The sequence below is a fragment of the Dendropsophus ebraccatus genome, chromosome 4, assembly GCF_027789765.1.
Source record: "Dendropsophus ebraccatus isolate aDenEbr1 chromosome 4, aDenEbr1.pat, whole genome shotgun sequence".
NCBI classification, from domain to species: domain Eukaryota; kingdom Metazoa; phylum Chordata; class Amphibia; order Anura; family Hylidae; genus Dendropsophus; species Dendropsophus ebraccatus.
The window spans coordinates 28,943,490-28,965,009 of record NC_091457.1 but is presented as its reverse complement, the minus strand read 5'-3'; the positions used below and the strand labels follow the sequence as shown (position 1 = coordinate 28,965,009).

The window sequence follows — 21,520 nt, the reverse complement described above, 5'->3', positions numbered from 1 at the left end:
ACAATACTGTACACTAGTGTATACTAATCTGTGATCTACTGATCACTGATACAATACACTACAATACACTGCACTACTACAACTACTGTAGTGTATTGCATATGTCAGCACTGTGCTGAATGGCAATCTACTCAGCCATGCCTCGGGCATGGCTGTGTAAAGGCGTACACAGGGTAATCCCTGGGGCCTTTAAAAGGCCCTTGTGATTACCATGGAGACGATTGGGAGCCCAGACTTCATGATCACATGAGTATACCCGCGTGGCCACCGGAACCTGTTACCTGTTAAATGCCGCTGTCACGATTTGACAGCGGCATTGAACGGAATAAACTACCCAGAGTAGTTACAGAGGGAGATCAGCTGTCATACTAACTGCTGATCCCCCGCAATGCCAGCGCAGGAACGCAGCAGAGCCTCCCGATACATAAGCTGTAAAAAGGCGTATGTATCAGACAGCGCTTCTTGTGTTTTGTGTCACTGTACATAGGATGGATCACAGGATTGGTGCTATCTGCAGCTTACACCAGTTTTTATCCTACACACTGACAACCTTAAACACTGCGACCGCCATGCATTGCAGCGTTTAAGGGGAGTTAATGACAGACAGTTTCGGTCAGTAGCTCCAATGCCTGGAGACTAATGTGTGGTGGATTGCTCACAATAGAGCGGTCCCACACACATTTAAAGCCCCTTCGGTCCAGTAGGGAATACATTTGTTCCTACTGCACAGGGCATGTGCAGTAGGAATGTATAAATATACAGATTGTGGACATGAAGGGGTTAAATAAGCTGACTAACAGTTTACAGCCCTTTCAACACCAATTCAGCAGTAAAGATCTGTGGTATCAGGTGTCTTGGTCCAAGAGACTAGTCAGTCACTACTTTATGTTGCCCTCAGATAGGGCAGTATAACCTGGTTACAGATTCCCTTCACCTTTGTACCAACCGTTTACTTTTACATCTTATTTATATTACGGTATTATTACATATTTAGTAGAGCATTGTGACAAAACAACTGCATCCCCATGGACTAGCAAACAGTCACAGTGGTACTTTACATCCAGTGGAAATTCCCAAGGTAGCTAATCTATGGCAGTAACTAATAATTGCACTACAATGCATGATGTATTCTAGTGAGCAATTACATTTCCATCATTACATATATATGTGATACTACCTAATCGCTTTCTACTGGCATGATTCACATCTCCAACCTGTACCCACACCCTTGGCCACAGACTGAAATGATACACTAGAAGATCAATAGACTTTGTTTATATTTGTTCCACATTTTCATGAGAGGTGGCAATATTTTGAAGGCAAGAAAAGCAACGTTGGCAGCTCTATTCCTGCTGTGAAGCATACCGAAACCTTGGTCAACCTCAATATAAGTCAATCGGATGCCTATTTAGCCTACAGTCTCATGATTGTTGGTTTGCAAACACGCCCCCCCCCCCCTTCCGAAGATCAAGTATTAATCCCATAACCTGTGTGATTACTAGGGATAACCCCTAGAACAACAGTCTAGGTGAAAAAAAAAAAGCTATGTATTGCAAATTCTCTTTATTGTTACTTATATAGAAGTGTAACATAGGAAACCAATTTATGAAGGCTTCAAGGCAGACGTGCCAAACCCAGTGGCTCAATATGATGCATAAAGTAAAGGGGATATACAAAGAGCAGGAAAGGTCCTATAGTTTCTTCTCTCTGGTGCTCCACTTCCTTCATCTGCAGATAAGAGGGGGTGGGAGCATGTTGCAGTGATCAATAGCTGCTTGATGTTAGGGCCCTATTCCACAGGACGATTATCGTTCGCATAATCGTTAACGATAAACGGTCCAAACGACCGCTATTGCAAAAGACCTGAAATCGTTCACCCATTTACATGGAAAGATAATCGTTACTTATGATCGTTCTTGCGGTCGTCTTGTCGTCGCTATTGCTTTCGTCACTACTGCGAACAACCGAACGACATCTTATTCAATGCGAATGATTTGCGAATGAGCAACGATAAAAATAGGTCCAGGTCTTATTAAACGATCAACGATTTCTCGTTCGGTCGTTAGTCGTTAACTGCTATCCATCCGAACAATTATTGTTTAGATTCGAACGATTTAACGATAATCTGAACGATAATTGTCCGGTGGAATAGGGCCCTAACTGTAACTCCAGGCAGCTTTTGAAAACTGTCCCCGGAAGTTAGCAGCACAGACAGGCAGACAAAGAAAGTGGAGCGTCGGAAAGCAGAAAACGTAGTCTATTATGCTCTCCGGATATCCCCTTTAATATTGCATCTACCTAGTTATTACTATCATTCCAGAGCGTGCCAAATAATGATTATCTTTGTCAGGAAAAGTGGACAGCCTTTGAAAAAGAAGTCTCATAAAAGCAAAAATAAAAAAGGCAGTGGTGTGAGGGAACTTAATAAACAAAGGGGGAGATTTATCAAACTGGTGTAAAGTAGAATTGTCTCAGTTGCCCCTGGCAACCAATCAGATTCCACCTTTCATTTTTTAAAGAATCTTTGAGGAATAAAAGTTGGAATCTGATTGGTTGCTAGGGGAAACAGACTATTCTACTTTACACCAGTTTGATAAATCTCCCCCCATAGTGTACTTACCCATCCCCACGCCGCTGTTACAAAGCTCCCGGGTCTCAGTGATGGCAGCCAGCTGTCATTTTTGTCTGGAATCCAGGTACATCACATACCCGGCTCCATCTGCAACAGCTCAGCTGATTGATTGCCCAGTCAGCGACTGGGATGGTATCAGCAGGGTACGTGACGTTCCAGCTGCAGGCTGTCAGCGAGACCCAGGAGGGGCACTACGGGGCAGGAGGATAAGTAAGTATACTTTGTTTATTATGTTTCTTCAACTCCTTGTCCCATGAACTAAAAAAAACCTCAAAGACATCTCCTTATTCCTAACTTCATGGTACCGTGATAAGGAAACATCAGGTGCAGCGCAAAACGTAATGGAAAACCTGACACTGGAAGAGAATCTTTAGGACCATTTTACATGGTCTTTACACGTAGAAGAGAAAGTAAAAGAATTAAAAGTATTGTCGCTGCAGATGTTAGCTGGAAGGCAACCATCCGACTAAAGAACGACACGACGTATGCAACAGAATAAGATGTAACCAAACACACTGGTCTGGCATAAAACTGCAAAAACATTTAGCCCCCAAACATAGGAATTTTTTTTTAAAAAAATTTAATTTAATAGGATCAAGGTGCAATAGCAGAAAACTTGTGAACAGGCGTCACAACACTTCTGGATTATAGTGATTTTTCTAATCCTAGTTAACCCTTAAAACAAAAAAAACATCAGACCCTTTTAGCCCCCTACCCCACCGCGCAGTAATACACAACCCTATGGTTCCACATCTGACCCTGTATGTGTTTTCAGATGCAACAAAACCAATAGGGACAAGACACTAGAGTCATGCATTCTGGCTCCACCTCCTGGACTCTTGACTGGCAATTAGCCTAAAGCCAATCTATTTGTAACATTTTAAAGGGCTGAAACGAATAGAAAGGCTTCCCTCATGCTGGGTGGGTGCACATGTCCCCTCACATGTAACTCTAGCCCCCCCCCCCCTCCAATTACTTTACTCCCCCTCCCCCACCAGCCATGTATGAGAGCCCACCACGGCTGCCTCATCGCACACAGCAGGTCCCGTTGTCTCCTCGGACTCTATCACAACTATTATATTCGGAGGAATTTCCTCACTCCAGCGCACAGAACGGTCAGCAAACAAACTTACCGATATAGGACCGGCCACCATCCGCCATCTCTAGCTCGCTGGAATACAGGCTCCAACCTCTCGTCACTTCCCCCTAGAAAGAACCCGCCTACACCTCTCCACGAATCACCGTAGCAACGAGGCGACTCCGGACCGGACGTGACGCACAAAGAATTGGAAACGAGGTCACTGCGTTCTGTGGAATATCCCCCCCCTCCCTCCGGCAGAATGGTATAACCCACGAGCTGTACTGCTTAGGGCGCATGGTAGATAGGACTTTTGCGGAGGGGGGTGGTTTTTTTCTCCGTGATCTTTTCTTACAGCACTACATATTATTATAGGACTTTAGGCAATTTTAGCACAATTATTTATCCCCCAAAAAAGAAGCTCAGCTTTCATTTCCTGATCTGCCCTGGTTGCTGTTTTGATCTATTTTAAAACATAAAACTGCCGTTTTAGTCCTCAAGACGTCCTCCCCCCCCTCCCTTCTTTTTCCTTTCATATCAACTGGCGCCAAACAGTGCCAGAGATTCGTAATTTACTTCTATTTAAAATTCTTAAATTCTTCCAGTACTTATTAGCTGCTGTATGTCCTGCATGAAGTGGTGTATTCTCTCCAGTCTGACACAGTGCTCTCTGCTGCCACCTTTGTCTATGTTAGAAGCTGTCCATAGCATTAGCAAATCCCCATAGAAAACCTCTCCTGCTCTCCAGACAGGAAAGAATAATAGGACAAATGGCAGCTGATAAGTACTTGAAGATTTGAGATTTTTTAATAGAAGTAAATTACAAATCTATGGCATCCAATTTATTTGAAATAAAAAAAATGTTGGGGGGATCTACCCCTTTAAATCAGACAGTGATAGGAGCTCGCGCCTGCCGCTTGACATTTTAATGCCACGATCGCATCATTGAAAGAGTTAATTGCAGGCGGCTGTGCAGAAGTGGCAACCCGTCACTAAGGGCCCTATTCCACCGTACGATTATCGTTCAGATTATCGTTAAATCGTTCGAATCTAAACGATAATCGTTCGGTTGAAATGCAGTTAACGATTAACTACAGAACGAGAAATCGTTGATCGCTTTATAAGACCTGGACCTATTTTTAATTTTTATCGTTGCTCGTTCGCAAAACGTTCGCAAATCATTCGCATTGAATAAGACGTCGTCCAGTCGTTCGCAGTATATATGAGATATATGAGACTACGGGGGAGGGCTGGCTACTATATAAGAGACAATGGGGGAAGGGTTGGCTACTATACGAGACAATGGGGGAGAGCTGGCTACTATATGAGACTATGGGGGAAGGGCTGGTTACTATATATGACTATTAGGGAGAGCTGGCTACTATATGGGAGACTTGGGGGGGCTGGCTGTTATTTCATGGGTTGGGGCATATCATAGCAATTTATCATGTCATATATCATAGTGCACAGCACTGGATGATGCACACCACTGACAGTGCCAGAACCGCTGCTTTCCGCTTCAGTAATGATTAAGGTTGGCCTGTGACTTTGCCCATTTTTTTATTTTGTCCCACTGTGTATTAGAGTGACACCCCCGTTCTATATAGTAGATGCCCCCCCCCCGCTTTGGGCAGCCCCTTTACAGTAGATGGCTGTCTCTGTGAACAGCCCATATAGCAGACTGCCCCTTCTGTGCAACCCCCTATTTAGTGTATGGCACCTCTGTGCAACCCCTATATAGTAAGTGCCCCCTCTGTGCATTTCCCATATGGGAGATAGCCCCTTTATGCAGCTCCCATATAGTAAATAGCCCCCTCTGTGCAGTCATCATATAGTAGGTTGCCCCCTCTCTGTAGCCCGAATATAGTTGGTAGCCCCTCTGTGGAGTCTTCATATAGTAGATTCCCGCTCTGTGTCATCTTCATATAGTACATGCCCCTTTCTGTGTATTCCCCCTATTGCAGATGGCCCCCTCTGTGTAGCCCCCCCCCCCATAGTAAATGGCCCCCCCTCTGTGCAGTTTTCTAAAGTACATGGCCCCCTCTGTGTAGTCGTCATATAATAGGTGGCCCACCTTTTTACATCCCCTATAGCAGTTACCCCTCCTTTGTGCAGTCTCCAAAAGTAGATGGTCCCCATTTGCAGAGAGGAAAAAAAACAATCACAGCACATATGCTCCACCGCTGCTGCTGGGTTCCCGACATGCCAGCACAGGCAATAATAGAAAACCTGGCTGGCTGCCAGCCTTCGCTCAATTGCATGTGCATCTTGGGGCTATGTTCACACTACGTAAGTTTCCGGACGTAGCGCGTTCCGTGAAGAAGTGGCTGGAGATTTACGTAGTTTGCGTACAATGGAAAGTATACGATCTACGGCTGCACAGTTCACACTACGTAAGAACTTACGCCAGGATCGTACGCGTTGCACTTTTCTTTGCCGATCCAAAAGGTTCTGTATGGTGTCCGGGGCTAGCCGAAGATTTCCAAGTAAAAGACCGCTGTCAGATCACTACGTAGGGCGCTCGGGAAGCATAAGTAGACTACGGGCGTAAGTTCGCGGACCGTACGTAGCCGGCTGCAACTTACGTAACTCCCCGGTCGGAGTTTAACACGTATACGTCCGGCCGGGAAATTATGCGGCCGGACATATACGTAGTGTGAACATAGCCTAAAGGTACACACACAATTGAATGGTGCACTTACATGAACAGGTGTCCTGGATTCCTGGCACCACCAGAGCTCCACCCCCATCAGGCCCCACCAGAGGATTCTCTGGTCCTCCAGTAAACCGGTCTGACACTGCTTTAGTTTCTGCGTATTGTATTTAATTTATTAAGTTTATTAATGTTTAACTTGAATGTAGGCACTGTGCGCTGGAGAGGGACCTCCCCGACATTCCCTATCCCTGATTTAGGCAGAATTGATATTACCACCTGATCACGACCCACCCTCTTTCCTGGCCAAATAGGAAGAGGACTTGCAACTGACGTTGACTCCGGCCCAGTGTACCGATATTCTCACAAATGTTCCAATAGCTCCCGTTTTCAGGAGGCTGGATACAAGATTGTCTCCTGATGGTACAGGGTCCCCGTTAAGCTGAATGCAATTTGGCCTGAGGCTGATCCTACCTGCTGGTGGTGCGATGGTGCGGAGGGCACGTTTGTCCATATATTCTGGTCATGCCACTCTCTCACTCCCTTTTGGGCTAAGGTCCAAGAGATAGCCAGGAAAGTGTCTGGCGTTACCGTAGACTTTACGTTGGCCTTTTTCCTTCTCCATCACAGCGAGATGTCCACTAAAAAATACTGGCGCTCTGTCCTGCGATTTCTCGTGATGACAGCTTGGGCCTGCTTTCCTCTCTACTGGAAATGTCCTGAGGCCCCCCATCTAGAAAAGTGAATGAGGTAATGAGAATGGAGGACTTAATTTCCTCCCCCTAAAACTTCAATGCTCAGTTTCATCCAACCTGGCTTCCCTGGATGGAATTTCAGCAAATTGATGACTACATTGAGCTTCTCCGAAAAGCTGCATCTTTTGGTGAGTGATGGGTCCGTCCAGGTCTTCTTTGTCCTGGTGTGTCCTTGTTCCCCTTTGTCACCTTACCTTGTGTTACCTCCCCCCCAACTCTAACTTCTCTTCCTCTCTACTACTGTTTATACTTTCTTCTAGCGTTGGAGCCTTTTCTGGCTCTAGAATAGGCTTAGGGTCCTATTCCACGTGGCGGCTTGATCAAAAATTTAAACGAGCGCCGATCTGCTAGATGGCCGCTCGTTTACTGGGCCTATTACACGGCCTGATAATCATTTAGCGAGGGCTGTAGAGACATTGTTACCAATGTGCCGGCCGGGTCTCAGCCAGTGATTGGCTGAGCGGTCTGTTAGCTCAGACAGGCCGCTCCGAAGCTGCTGCAGGATCGGGAGAAAGAAGCACAGGAGAAGACCTGCAACATGTTTAGGTAAAGTTGTACATGCAGAAACAAGGCTAGTTATCATATTAAAATACCATACTTTATTTAAAAAAAAAAAAAAAAAAAAAAACACAAAATAATTAAACAAGAGAACAGACCAGGCACACAGCAGCTTATAATATTTTACAAAACCATCATATCATTGCTCTGGATAGAGTATTTAGAAATAATCCACATGCATACACCTGATTAGCTCCCTATACATAACCGCAGTCCCACATAGGGTATACATGTAACGGTCCGGTCAATCAGGGATGCATGTGCAATGTAAACAAAATCACAGAGACTCACCCATATAACTGCCGCACAAGTATGACTGCCACGCACGTTTTGCGTTGTATCGCTTCCTCAGGAGGACGTCTTAGGTTTAGGTAAAGTATGGTGCTTGTGGAATCGTCAGTCGTCCGCCGCGCATGGCTATTACACGCAGCAATGCACGGTCGGTGCACGATGATTTTAGGTTTGAAACTACATAAATGATTAGCTGATGACATGATCATCGGCTGATCGTTGTCTATTACACAGAGCGATAATCGGCCAATTCAGCCGATTATCAATTCGTGTAACAGGGCCCTTACTCAGTTTTTGTTTCTATTCCTTTTCTTTTGTTTTATTAAGTTTTGGAAAGTACTGCTAATTGTCTGCACTGGCACCTGATTGTATTTACGTGCCTATGTCTTTGTTTTATATGCCACAGTGGACTTTGCTACGTTTTTTTGCTTTGTGGTCACCCCCTCTGTTGACTTGCCACAGTCATCGTTAAATGAAGAATTTATTTAAAAAACAAAAACAAAACTTCAATGTGAAGCACAAATCCACGACGTAATAAGCATGGCACAGCTACAAATTTATAGGAAAATTTTGCAGCAGTTCTGGCCCAATAGGATTTGTTTCTTTTTCCTCCAGGCTACATACTTTAAAGTGACTCTGTACCCACAATCTGCCCACCCCAAACCGCTTGTATCTTCAGATAGCTGCTTTTAATCCAAGATCTGTCCTGGGCTCCGTTCAGCAGGTGATGCAGTTATTGTCCTGAAAAACAACTTTTAAACTCGCAGCCCTATGTCAAACTTCCGTGGCCTAGATTGTGTATGCATTAGGCTGGCACAACCTCTCCATCCCTCCTCCCCGCCCTCCTCATCATTAGGAATGCCCCTAGGCAGATTTTCTCCTGTTCATCAGCTGTGTGAACACTCCACATGGGCTGAATCGTTAAGGCACCTGTGCAGTGTTCACGGCAGAGGAATAGGAAAAATCTTGCCAGTGGCTTTCCTTATGATGAACAGGGTGGGGAGGAGGGACAGAGAGGTGGTGCAGGCCTAGGGCACAGATACTCTAGGTCACAGCTGTTTGACACAGGGCTGCAAGTTTAAAAGTTGTTTTTTTGAACAATAACTGCATCACCTGCCGAACAGACCCCAGGACAGATCTTGGATTAAAAGCAGCTATCCGAAGGTACAAGTGGTTTGGGGGGTCAGATTGTGGGTACAGAGTAGAGATGAGCGAATTTGCCGAAGTTCGGGTTCGTATGAACCTGAACTATCGGCTTCTGATTCCCGCTGTTTGCAGCCTCCGTGAACAGGCCGGATACAACCTTACGGACCGCCCGGATAACTGGGATACAGACATTGGCATAGGCTGTTCACAGAGGCTGCAGACATTGGGAATCAGAAGCCGATAGTTCAGGTTTAAACGAACCCGAACTTCGGCAAATCCCTAGTACAGAGTCGCTTTAAAAGCATTTGTCATTTTTGACTTTTTATGTTATTGAAAGTCTGTAGACAACTAGCTATGAATATATATATATATATATATATATATATATATATATATATATATATGGAATAGTGAATTCAGTTCTTTAATGTAAAATTCAAATTGGCTCAAAATCCAGACGGTAAATGTAAACAGAAACAGGAAAAGAAGGATAATTGGAAGGTCAAATCCAATTAACTGTATATGCTTGATGCTTGGATTTTACGTGTAGCGTTCATTTCATTTAGTGTATAACTGGATGGAGAACTGCCCTCCCTTTGACTCTAGCTGGCTAACTAGATGGGATTATACTCCCTAATCCCTAGTATAATAGGAAAGCCTCGTCTTATATCGCTTCATTAGCATTTTAATGCGGTTCTCACAAGAGCCTTAAGGACATGTTCAGTAAACAAGCCAGAGTTCCTGTTAACCATGTTTGTAATGTTATTGTTATGTCTTTGTGTATATTTTTGAATTCCCTAATGGAACAAACATAATGTATCTTTTCTATTTATTGATATTTGTATTTTGCATTTTATATATACAGTATCTTCTGAGTTCTTTTTAACAGTTTGCGCTTACAATGTTATTTTGTGTAATTAACATGCTTATCTTAACAGGAACCTGACCTGTTTCATGCTGCCTAAACCACAGGCAACATGATACAGAGTAAGCGTTTGCTGATACAGAAACTTATGGTCTATTCTGAAATGCCTAGGCAGGTCAGTGAAACCACAAGAGTTTTCTGCTCAGAGCAGGGGTAGATTTTTGCCTGCCTCACACCTGTTTCCAGAGGCAAACCGTAAAGCTACTCTCTACCCACAATCTGATACCCCCAAACCCCCCCAAGTTCTGTCATGGGGGCCGTATGGCAGGTGATGCAGTTATTGTCCTAAAATACAACTTTTAAACATGCAGCCCTGTGTCAAATTGGCGTGGCCTAGAGTACCCATGTCCTAGGACTGCGACGCCCCTTCATCCCTCCTCCCCGCTCTCCTCATCATTAGGAATGCCCCAGGCAGGATTTGTCCTATTCATCACCTGTATGAACATTGCACAGGGGCCTTAACTATCCAGCACATGTACAGTGTTCACACAGGTTATGAATAGGAGAAATTGTTCTAGGGGCATCCCTAATGATGAAGAGGGCGGGGAAGAGGGATGGAGGGGTGTATGGAGGGGTGTCGCTATCCTAAGGCACGGGTACTCTAGGCCACGTCAGTTTGACACTGCAAGTTTAAAAGTTGTTTTTTAGAACAACAACTGCATCCCCTGCCGAATGGACCCCAGGACAGATCTTGGTATAAAAGCAACTATCTTAAGGAACATGTGGTTTGGGGGGGACAGATTGTGGGCACAGAGTCGCTTTAATAAATCAGGCATGAGGGAATGTCATCATTATTTAATCAATTATTCAAACAATTAGTGAGGGCTATGCAATACTGTGTAAAACAGGGTTGAGACAATAGACATAAGGGGGAGATTTATCAAAAGGTGTAAAATATAGACTGGTGTAAACTGCCCACAGAAACCAATCACAGCTCAGCTTTCAGCTCTGATAAAATGAAAGAGGAGCTGTGATTGGTTGCTGAGGGCAGTTTACATCAGTGGTTTTTTTTTACACCCTTTGATAAATCTGCACCAAGGTGTTTTATTTGTATAATGTTCCAATATATATAAATAGGGTTGTACACTTAGGTGGATGAGCCAGATGGTTAGGCCCCGTTCCCACTGAGCAAAGGTAGCGGAATTCCGTGACGGAATTGTCCGCCGCAGAATGCCGTTAGCCTCCCGCTCATAATGGGAGTCTATGGGAGGCGCACGCTCCTGCCCTGTCCGCGCTGAAGAATGAACATGTTCATTCTTCAGAGCGTACAGAGCAGCAGCAGCGGACAGCGAATACCATTTCATACCTCTCAAGTGTCCCTCTTTTGGAGGGACAGTCCCTACTTTTGAGTTAAGTCCCTCTGTCCCTCTTTGTCCCTTACATGTTCCTCTTTTTGACATGAATTAGACTGGCATTAATGAACTTTGTATGGTGCTGTAGAAAGTGTCTGGTTTCTTACTGTATAATAGACCATATTATTCCATCATGTGGTGCAAGTTGGATCCTAAAAATTGTTATATTCAGATGAATCATGTGACATTATGGTCCCTGCAGTGGCGGATTATAATATGGGCGGTTTGGGCGGCCGCCCGGGGCCCAAGGCTCCGGGGGGGGCCCATGCCAAGCTGCCCACATTATAATCCGCCCTTGACTCTCTTGTGACCGCAAGCATTGTTTTGCTTGCGGTCACAAGAGTCCGGCTGTCCCCCGGCTGATGCGTGGCTGCCGGGGGTGTCCCGTCCTATCCCCAGCAGCGCGCGCATCAGAGAGCTCCCCGTGCGCCTGTGGCCGTGACTTTCGGCGCACGGGGAGCTCTCTGATGCGCGCGCTGCCGGGGATAGGACAGGACACCCCCGGCAGCCGCACATCAGACGGGGACAGACCAGGAGGCGACAGGCTCGACGGGGGAACGGATGGCAGGGGAGTTGTGTTGTGTTTTTTTGTGTTATCTGCACAGGGGGGGGGGGGGGGGAGAGGGGGACCATCTATAAGGGGGAGGGGGGGGGGGCGCAGAGGGGGACCATCTATAAGGGGGGGCAGAGGGGAACCATCCATGAGGGGGGGCGGAGGGGACCATCTATAAGGGGGGGCAGAGGGGGACCATCTATAAGAGGGGATAAGGGGGACCATCTATAAGGGGGGAAAGGGAGACCATCTATAAGGGGGGAAGAGGGGGAGCATCTATAAGGGGGGGGAAGAGGGGGCCATCTATAAGGGGGGAATAGGGAAGAGGGGGACCATCTATAAGGGGGGAAGAGGGGGCCAGCTGACATCCTCTGTGCTGCTGTGATCTCCCCTATAGATCAGCCCCCTCCACTCCTGACATCCTCTGTGCTGCTGTGACCTCCCCTATAAGATCAGCCCCCTCCTCTCCTGACAACCTCTGTGCAGCTGTGACCTTGGGGGGGGGGGGGGGCAACAGCAGGAAACCAGGTGACAATATGTTTATTGGGGGCAACAGCAGGTGAACAAGTGGCAATATGTTTATTAGGGGCAGCGGAGGTGGGGTGGACAATGCTTACTGGGGGTAGCAGCAAGGGGAGGCAGGCAGTGTTTATTGGGGACAGCGGGGGGCAGTAGCGGATTATAATGTGGGCGGATTGACTGGGGGGGGGGGGGCAGGTTGGGTGGACAGCCCGGGGCCCAGTGTACATTTAATCCGCCACTGGGTCCCTGTCACACATCATTTCACTCATGCAGTTCATATGGTCCCATAAACACAGCTGTAGATGTTATGGATCCGTTTTGGATCCATAATTTTTTTTAGTGTGAACCACAAGTATCCCTCTTTGGCCGTCCAAAAAGTTGGGAGGTATGCCATTTGTGGAATGGTGTAAACCTGCTCAATTGTGTTTTTAGGGGAAAACAGTGGGAGTCTAATGGTGCGTTTATAGAGAGATTAATCTGACAGATTTTGGAAGCCAAAGCCAGCAATGGATTTGAAAAGAGGAGAAATCTGTCTTTCCTTTGTGACCTGTTCCCTGTTTATAGTCTGTTCCTGGCTTTGGCTTCAAAAATCTGTCAGATATCTCTCTCTGTGTAAATGCACCATAAGGCTGCCTTTACACATAGAGATTTATCTCACAGGTTTTTTAAGCCAAAGCCAGGAATGGATTTGAAAAGAGGAGAAAACTCAGTGTTTCCTTTATGACCTGTTCCCTGTTGATAGTCTGTTCCTGGCTTTGGCTTAAAAAACTGTCAGATAAATCTCACCCTAAGGGTAAATCAGGCGGAATTGCACCACGGAGAGGGCCATAGCCTGTCTATGGGAGGAGCTGGCACTTTCCCATAGACAGGCTATGGCACACTGAGACAGGCTGGATTCTGTGGTGGAAAATTCCGCCGTAGAATTCTGCCTGATTTACTCAGTGTGAACATACCGTTAGTGTTGTTAGTATTGCATTCCAGAGAACCAGTGCAACATGACCAAAGTCTTGGAGATTAGAGGTTCAGATCATGGAGGATTTATGTTTTAGATTATTAGCAGAACATTGAGAATGGGTAAAGTGGTAGACAGAGATGTTGGGGGGTGATATATAAAGGGAAGAATTTAGAGAAGGAAAGGCCAATTAGTAATGAGCTGCAGTAGTCACGACAGGAATGAATCCAAGCAAGGCTGGGTTCACACTATGGAACTTGAGCAGAGAATTTCCGCCGGATTCCATAGCTTGTACCTGTTCACGGCCGCGCGCCTCTCCGCCAGCTCCATAGACACCATTCTATGGGCGGCCCTATTACACTATCGGAATCTGGGCGGAGAGACGCGTGTCCGGGAACGGGTACGAGCTATGTAATCTGGCGGAAATTCTCTGCTCGGGTTCCGTAGTATGAACCCAGCCAAACACAGCATTTTAGTGGTTTCAGCAGTAAGGAAACATGGATTCTAGAGACGTTTTTAAGGTGCTGGTGACAATGAGTAACTGGATAAAGGCTATAAAAGTTAGGTCTGAGTCTAATATAACCCCAAAACAATTCCTGTGATATTGTGAAAAATTGTACAAAGGTGCCCCAAGAAAGTGGGTGTAGGTAAACTTAAAGGGGTTTTACAAGATTTTACATTGATAGTTCATCCACAGTACAGTCCATCAATGTCTGATTGTCTGGGTGCCAACACACCCTCTACTGATCATCCGTTCAGCAGAGCCGTGAAAATATATATTTTTTTATTTGTGTAATATAACATCCTTATGTATAAAATGGTTCGCAAACTTTACAGTAGAGTACATGAATAAAGAATTCATCATCATAGTCCGTGCTAAAATGACTTAATGAGTGTTACCAAACATACACATGGCAGTGTGGTAGGAGGTACACCAGTGTTAGTAAAAGTGCCCCAACGTGTATTATTTATGTAACAAGTTCAGAGTCTCTCAATGAGAATTATGCTGACTGGATGGAATCCCCAGATTACAAAGTATTAAATGGAGCCTTATAAGTAGAGCTGGTGAAATGACAGTAGTGTGGGGATAGAAGAGGAGGAGGAGAAATCAGAGAAGATTAAAGGTGAAACAAGACTGCAAACAGGAGAAATACAAAGTGGGAAGCTACAAGGCCAGAAATCCATAAGGACTCAACGAGCAATTCAGGAAAAACTTTATTCTAAAAGATAAGGACTTTTTAAAGAACTGAAGAAGAGAAGTCATTTGACAAAGAAGACCTTAACAGCTGCATATTCCAGGTAGTTATCTGTCCACATCCAGATTGTATGATTGGCATTGATAAAACTGCGTTTTTGGGTTAGTTTACATTCCGTGTAGCATTCCAAGCAGTAATATTGAATTGATCTAAATACAGTTACCTTATGATATGTTTACACAGAGATTTATCTGACAGATTTTTGAAGCCAAAGCCAGGAACAGATTGAAAAAGGGTACAGGTCATAAAGGAAACAATGAGATTTCACCTCTTCTCAAATCCATTCTTGGCTTTGGCTTCAAAAATCTGTCAGATAAATCTGTCTGTGTAAACACACCATTAGATATGCCCATAAAACACATGCATTATGGAATTATTGTACTTCTACAGCAGAACTCATATGCATGAAATGAAGACTAGTGTATATTAGTATATTCTTAGTCATATAATATATTTCTTTATTACAAATATATCAGAAGACCTTATACACTAAGTTAATTTACTTATCCCCTATCCTGTGGATGGTAAGTGTCAGAGACCCCCAATGATCGTGAGAACAGGGACCCAAGTCTTTGTTTGGACTCCATTCGTTTTCTCTGGAGCTGCTGGAGATAGGTGAGCACTGTTCTCGGCTTTCTTCAGCAATGCACAATGAATAGAGAAGCAGCACACATGCATTCCTCACAGATTTGTTTGAAACGAACTTGGATCCCCATTATCAAGATCGGGGTAGGAGGGTCCCAGAGGTTGGACATCCTTAACAACACTTTTTAATTGTTGGAACAATAAATGCAAGGTGGTAATAGAATCTAACCGTGTTCTGATATGTGACCGAGTTGTGTTTATCCTTTACACAAAATACAATCTATAAGAGAAAAAACCCTGGTCCTTAAGGTGGCATAATTGGGTTCTAATGCATAAAAACCATTGTGACTTCTGTATATAATTAAAGAGATAGAATATTACAATTTTTATTATATAAAAAAAAAATCATACAAAGTATTTCATATAGAAGAACTTTAGAGATAGGATATCCATCACGCATCTACAGAATTATGTACTATTTTATAATTCATGAGTAAACAAGTTGCAGTTCATATGCAGGTATTGGTACTGGTACTTGACTTTTTAGGATACTGAGAATGTGGGGTTATTGTAAGTCCTTATTAATATGTTTGTACTTTTTACAAAGTTAAGCCCCTATTACAAAGGGCAAGGGATAGGAGCTGTCAGCGCTTGCTTGCTCCTCATTCCCTGCTCGGGGGGGGAGGGTGCCTGGGTGATCGCTAGATTCTCCGGGCAGCTCATAGAATATAGCAGCTGTTCCCCGGAGCGACGGCAGCAGATTGTAGCTATCTTAGTTGTTTGTCCCTCAACATGTTGAAAGACAACGACAGACAACGTTCATGTTGGCTGATCGTTGTCTTTAATTACACAAGATGATACGGCCGATATCGTCCGATAATCGTTTCATCTAATAGGGCCTTTAGTTTATCACAGATTATCTAAGCATTGATAAAAAAAATAAAAATATTTGCAATATCACTGCAAGACCTTGCTTGCTTTTCAGAAAATACAAGTTGACAAACAATGGAAGGGAAAGAGTAGTATATCAGTAGCATATCAGAAGGAGGCAAGTTAGGTTAATAATACATTTCAAAAATATTTAACTTTACAAGCCCTACAAGTGTATCTATGTTAGTTACACTAAGCTAAGATGGGAATACCTATTCATGGGAACTATCAGCATGTTAGACGAATCTAACCTGCTGATATGTCCCTGTTGCACAGTTCCGTTCTGGTGCAGTTGGTCGTGTGCTTTATGGTCCGGTGACACCATTAGGAGCACTGCGCATCCCCTTAGTGCCGGTCAGCGCTATATTTGTCTAACCTCCTGATAGTTCCCCCTTTAACTATATACATAAGTGACCATGGTTTGTATGCATTAGAAACCAACTATCCCATCTTGAGGACCAGGCACTTCAATTTCTTTGACTTATTGATTGTTCTTCGACAAAAAATTTTTGGGGATATACATTCTCGGAGCTTTACCATAAACATTGTTCATCCTCTACCCAGCCCCTATTCACATCAGAACAATTTGGCTGAACCCACTAATTTCAGTGGGATCAGCCAACTGTCTAATGTGAATTGGGGCCTCTTCTGTCAGATGAGGTCTAGGGAGAGAAAGATTGGGCATGTTGGATTTTGGCTACCTGATCCTTATGTTTTTGTAGAGATAAGTTGCTGCTTGAGGAGTATTGCAGCAGCCTACCCCTTCTTTCTCTATTCTAAACATATAAATGCTTGTTCATGTGTGGAGAGATTGGAACAAATAGCTGTCAGCTACTGCCGCCATACTGTATACATTACCAAGTGGGGTTAAGTAAAGGGCCTTTTACACAGGCCAATTATCGGCTAGAAAAGCTGCTAGATAATCAGTTGCAAAAATATATATTCTTTTATTCTTGTAATATAACATTAGTATGTATAAAATGGTTCTCAGACGTTACAATAGAATAGATGAATAAAGAATTCATTATGATAGCCAATGCTAAAATCACCCAGTGTTACCAAGCATGAGCAGCGTGGTAGGAGGTACACCAGTATTAGTAAAAGTGGCCCAAAGTGTATTGTTTATATAACAAGTTCAGACCCAGACAAGTGCGGAGAAGACACACTGCAGCGCATCCTCTCCCCACTCTGTGTAAGACTGTTTTAGTATAGGCTTCTTTAATAGGATTGTGTCAGAAAGATATTGTATAAAGTTTTTACTTAAAGACAGACATGCCAAATGTTATTGATCCTAGTGGGTCTCATGGAGATACAACTGGAGAGAAAGATTGCGGCAGTGGCTCCATTTCCTGGCTGGCCAAAGATCTGACTCTTGCAATAATGAAAGTGAAAGATTTGGACTTGATTAACAGACAGACAGGGAGAGACAAGCACTAAAGTGTTATCTTTCCAGCTGTATCTCAGGATTTCAGAGAGCCTCAGCACTGAAACCTCCTGCAATCAATAACTTTTGTCTGATGACTATTTGACTAATAAAAAAGCTGAGAATTCTTCTTCCATATATAACACTTTTCACCTTTTGCTTGATTTCTGTCTCAGATTCTTAGCACATATTTTGCATATAAGTGTGTGTGTGTTTTATGCAATTATTTTGTTTAGGGTGCCTTCACACACACCGGATCCGCAGCGGATTTCACTCAGCAAATTCATCCCAGTGAGAATACATGCTCCGGCCGGCGGAGGGTTAACTTACATACACGCAGTTATGTAAGTTAACCCCCCGCTGGCCGGAGCATACATCACCTGCTCCCCGCTCCGGCTTGCTTCAGGGGTTCCAAGCTTCTGCTCGTCTCACTCAGCCAATCAGTGCTCTTCCCCGCCGCAGGACGTCCAGCGAGAGCCCCTGAAGCAAGCCGGAGCGCGGAGCAGGTACAGTAAGCTCCAGCCAGTGGGGGGTTAATTTACATACACGCAGCTGTATTCTCATTGGGATAAACGGGCACTGGATCCGCTGAGAATCCTGTGTGTGTAAAGGCACCCTGAAACCAAAACCAGGCTTGGATACATTTCTCTTTTTTTATACCTTTTCTTTTTGGGCAGTAATGCACAACTGCACTTACAATATTTATGTAGTACTCATTTTAACAGATTGTTTTATGTGCTTTTGTTAGGTAGTAAGGATGTTCCTTGCAGGACTCTTTGGCTGGAATGACTCAGATGGATCTTCAGCAAAGCTAGCTCCCAGGAGTAGTGCAGAGCTGGTTACAGAGACTCTAATGTTAGAACTGGGATCCCACCTAAAACGTGCTGAAAAACAGCAGCGAGAGCGTCTCATTGAATATCGACGAGTAAAGAATGGAGTTGACTACACATGGCTAGCATCCTTTCCACGCCAAGGTTATGAGATCAGCCCAGGCGACCAGCTGGACCTGAGAGACATTTGCTCAAAAATAAGTCCTTCTCAATGCGGCCCTGTCATACTCAGGTATTATACTAAACAGAATGAGATGTAATTCCCATCATTACTTTATTTTTCCAACAGCACCTATTTATCTTACTGGGGATCATGTATAAATGAGTTGTTATGTGGCTTTAATATAAATCCATATTATATCTCCCATAGGCTGCTACGAGCCCATATTTTACCGCTCTATGCTTTTGATTTATGAACAGATAAAACTGTAATGTAATCTATAACATGCTAAATTAGAGATACTTTTAAAGCATTGCCTATTGGGGAGAATACAGCAGACTATAGTAGCTTGCACGTGTCTAACATCCCATTGTACAAAACCATAGAAACTCTATGTGCCACTTGTACAAGTTTTAATTTGACTTTATTGACAAGCTTAAAAAAAATAAAAAATCTGCAGATATGAGTGAGGTATGCAAAGAACGCTCTACCTGCATTGTTCAGCCTTTTCTTCTAAATAACAACAAATAATACGATATCAAACATCACTCCTCATCACTCACCATGTTCTCCATGCAACCAGTCAGTAAAGGGAACCTGTCATCACTTTCATGCTGCCTGTACTACCAGTCGTCAGGGTGGTCCCTGCCCCACAAGCCTAGCAGCTTGGGTAAAAGTAGGTCATCTTAGACAAGGACAGTGAAGCAGCAAGAAAACACGGCATCACTCTAATGACTCCTAGTTAAAGGAGAAGTTCGGGGGATTCTTAAAACTCTGCAGCCTGGAGGGGGAGAGGGGAAACTGATTGCATGTAGGGACTTTCCTCGTGCCCGTGGTGAGCGGCCGTGGGAACCCCGCCGTAAAGGATTTTCCCCTGAGTTGTGATGACTGAGCGGCTGCTAAACTAGCTACTCAGTCAATCAGTGACTGGAGTGGCGTCCTGTCCCAGTCACCGACTGGCTGAGCGTGCAGTCCATCTGTCGAGTTTTGACGTGGACACCCCAGAGATTCCGGTGAGGCTCACCGTGGGCACAGGGAGAAGTGAGTGCCTATTTGTAATCAATTTCCCCCCTCCCCCAGCAGGCTTCAGGATTTTAGCAATCGCTGGACTTCTCCTTTAAGGCAGCATGAAAGCTATGACAGGTTCGCTTTAAATCAAGGTTTGCATGTAACAAAAAAAATTTGCACAAACTTTTAGGAGATACTTCTGGTACTTGTGTCCTATGTCGGCCAAAAACAGAAATACATAAGGCATTTGTAAATTTGGCCTTATAATGCAAGGTCTAGAAATATAAATACCTGAATGCATGGTAGTGATAGGTCCCATATGTATGTATAGTATGATACAGCTCAACCGCAACTTCTGATGACAGTATAATAACATGAACTATTGTTTCTCTATGCTGAAAAGGTTGAAAGAGACTTGAAATAATTCCTACATACAGTTGTCTTAGAACCCCAATAGCCATGGACCGGTTTGCCACCAATAACATTTGGTCTTCCTCTACAGGTTTCGTAGACTGATGTTGGAGTTTGAGCCTGAAGGTGCGGAGATTCCACGCCTCTTTCGATCAGTGCTTCAGGATTTTGTGTCTCAGGAAGAGCTACAACGGAAGATACAGGATAATCGCTGGGAAAAGCGCAGAAGAGCCAAAAGCTTGGCCACATTCAATTTCAAGCCTCCTCGGATACGTGTTAATCCCTTCCAACTGGAGGATGCACATGGTTCGGATACGGAGAGTGAGATGGCTTCTGGAAGAGCAAGAAGCAAAAGTATGCCAGAGTTTAGCATGCCAAGTGAAGTGCATTGTGACTAAACTTTATATACACTAAAATGTCTAATGCACACAGTTCCCAATGTATATAGTTAGGGCACATCAACATGACATAATCTGCTTTTGTTGTAGGATGCATATTAGAGATCCCTCACTTCAAAATCTTTGACAATGCAGGATCAAAAAGGGTTATATTTTTAGTATTGGAAACAATGGCCATCTTCCAGTGCTGCACTGAATGCCTTTTATGACTTTTATTTACCAGTGTTTTCCTAAAATGTAGAGTTCATGCAGCTATTGAGATACTCTTTCCTAGAAGCAAAGCATGGGATCTAATGGAACATTCCACAGGAATCCAGCAGAAAAAAAAACTTTGTGACAACTATGGGCAGCGTACTACAACTCCATACTCCATTCATTTCAAAGACGGTCATATTTATGAGCACTAAGTACAGTGAAACATCTTTAAGACCACCTAAAATTGCCCTGAAAATCGGTCTTCTATGGGGGTGATCTTTTTGAAAATAAATGGCCACTATGCAAAATGTACGGTGGATTAAAAACATGATCACACAAAATCTGTCTCATTGAGGGGCTGGTCTTCTCAAAGAGATGGTCTTTTGGGGAAGTTTCACTGTATACTTCTTCTGACTCTGCATTTTGGTTTTGCCAAAAAGTAAGGTGGCTCTGCAGGAGGAATGGAAATATTTCTTATTCTTACTGTTGAAACTTCTTACTCTTGGGGGAAAAAAAAAAAGATGAAAAAAATAAATAAAAATGACACAAAGAGCTCAATCTCTCAAGGAGGGGGAGGGCAGGGAAAGTGAGCAGGGAGAGGTATTGCAACTCAGGGCACCAAAGTGCCACATCTTAAAGGGGTTATCCAGCGCTACAAAAAATGGCCACTTTCCCCCTACTGTTGTCTCCAGTTTGGGTGGGGTTTTGAAACTCAGTTCCATTGAAGTAAATGGAGCTTAATTGCAAACTGCACCTAAACTGAAGACAACAGTAGGGGGAAAAGTGGCCATGTTTTTGTAGCGCTGGATAACCCCTTTAAAGGGGTAGTCCACCCAAAAATGTTTTCTTTCAAATCAACTGGTGCCATAAAGTGCCAGAGATTTGTAATTCACTTCTATTAAAAAAT

The 21,520-nt window shown here is 44.0% G+C and overlaps 2 protein-coding genes across 3 annotated transcripts in view; one reads left to right on the top strand and one right to left on the bottom strand.

The window, feature by feature from the left end:
• NXF1 (nuclear RNA export factor 1) overlaps window positions 1-3,923 on the bottom strand; it is a 54,573-nt gene extending 50,650 nt beyond the window's left edge. Inside the window, exon 1 of the mRNA XM_069965376.1 lies at window positions 3,766-3,923. Coding sequence (XP_069821477.1) covers window positions 3,766-3,793 — 28 coding nt within the window. The 5' untranslated portion in view covers window positions 3,794-3,923. The remainder of the gene's footprint in view (window positions 1-3,765) is intronic.
• Window positions 3,862-21,207, top strand: LOC138787985 (protein RD3-like). Of its 2 annotated transcripts, none has more exons than XM_069965378.1 (3): window positions 3,862-3,975; window positions 18,360-18,673; window positions 20,112-21,207. In XM_069965378.1, the coding sequence occupies exons 1-3, from the start codon at window positions 3,973-3,975 to the stop codon at window positions 20,416-20,418; spliced, it is 624 nt and encodes a 207-aa protein (XP_069821479.1). In that variant the 5' UTR covers window positions 3,862-3,972; the 3' UTR covers window positions 20,419-21,207. The 2 variants fall into 2 exon arrangements, with proteins under 2 accessions (XP_069821479.1, XP_069821480.1); XM_069965379.1 differs by lacking the exon at window positions 3,862-3,975 and adding an exon at window positions 14,274-14,716.
• The last annotated feature ends 313 nt before the right edge of the window (window positions 21,208-21,520 follow it).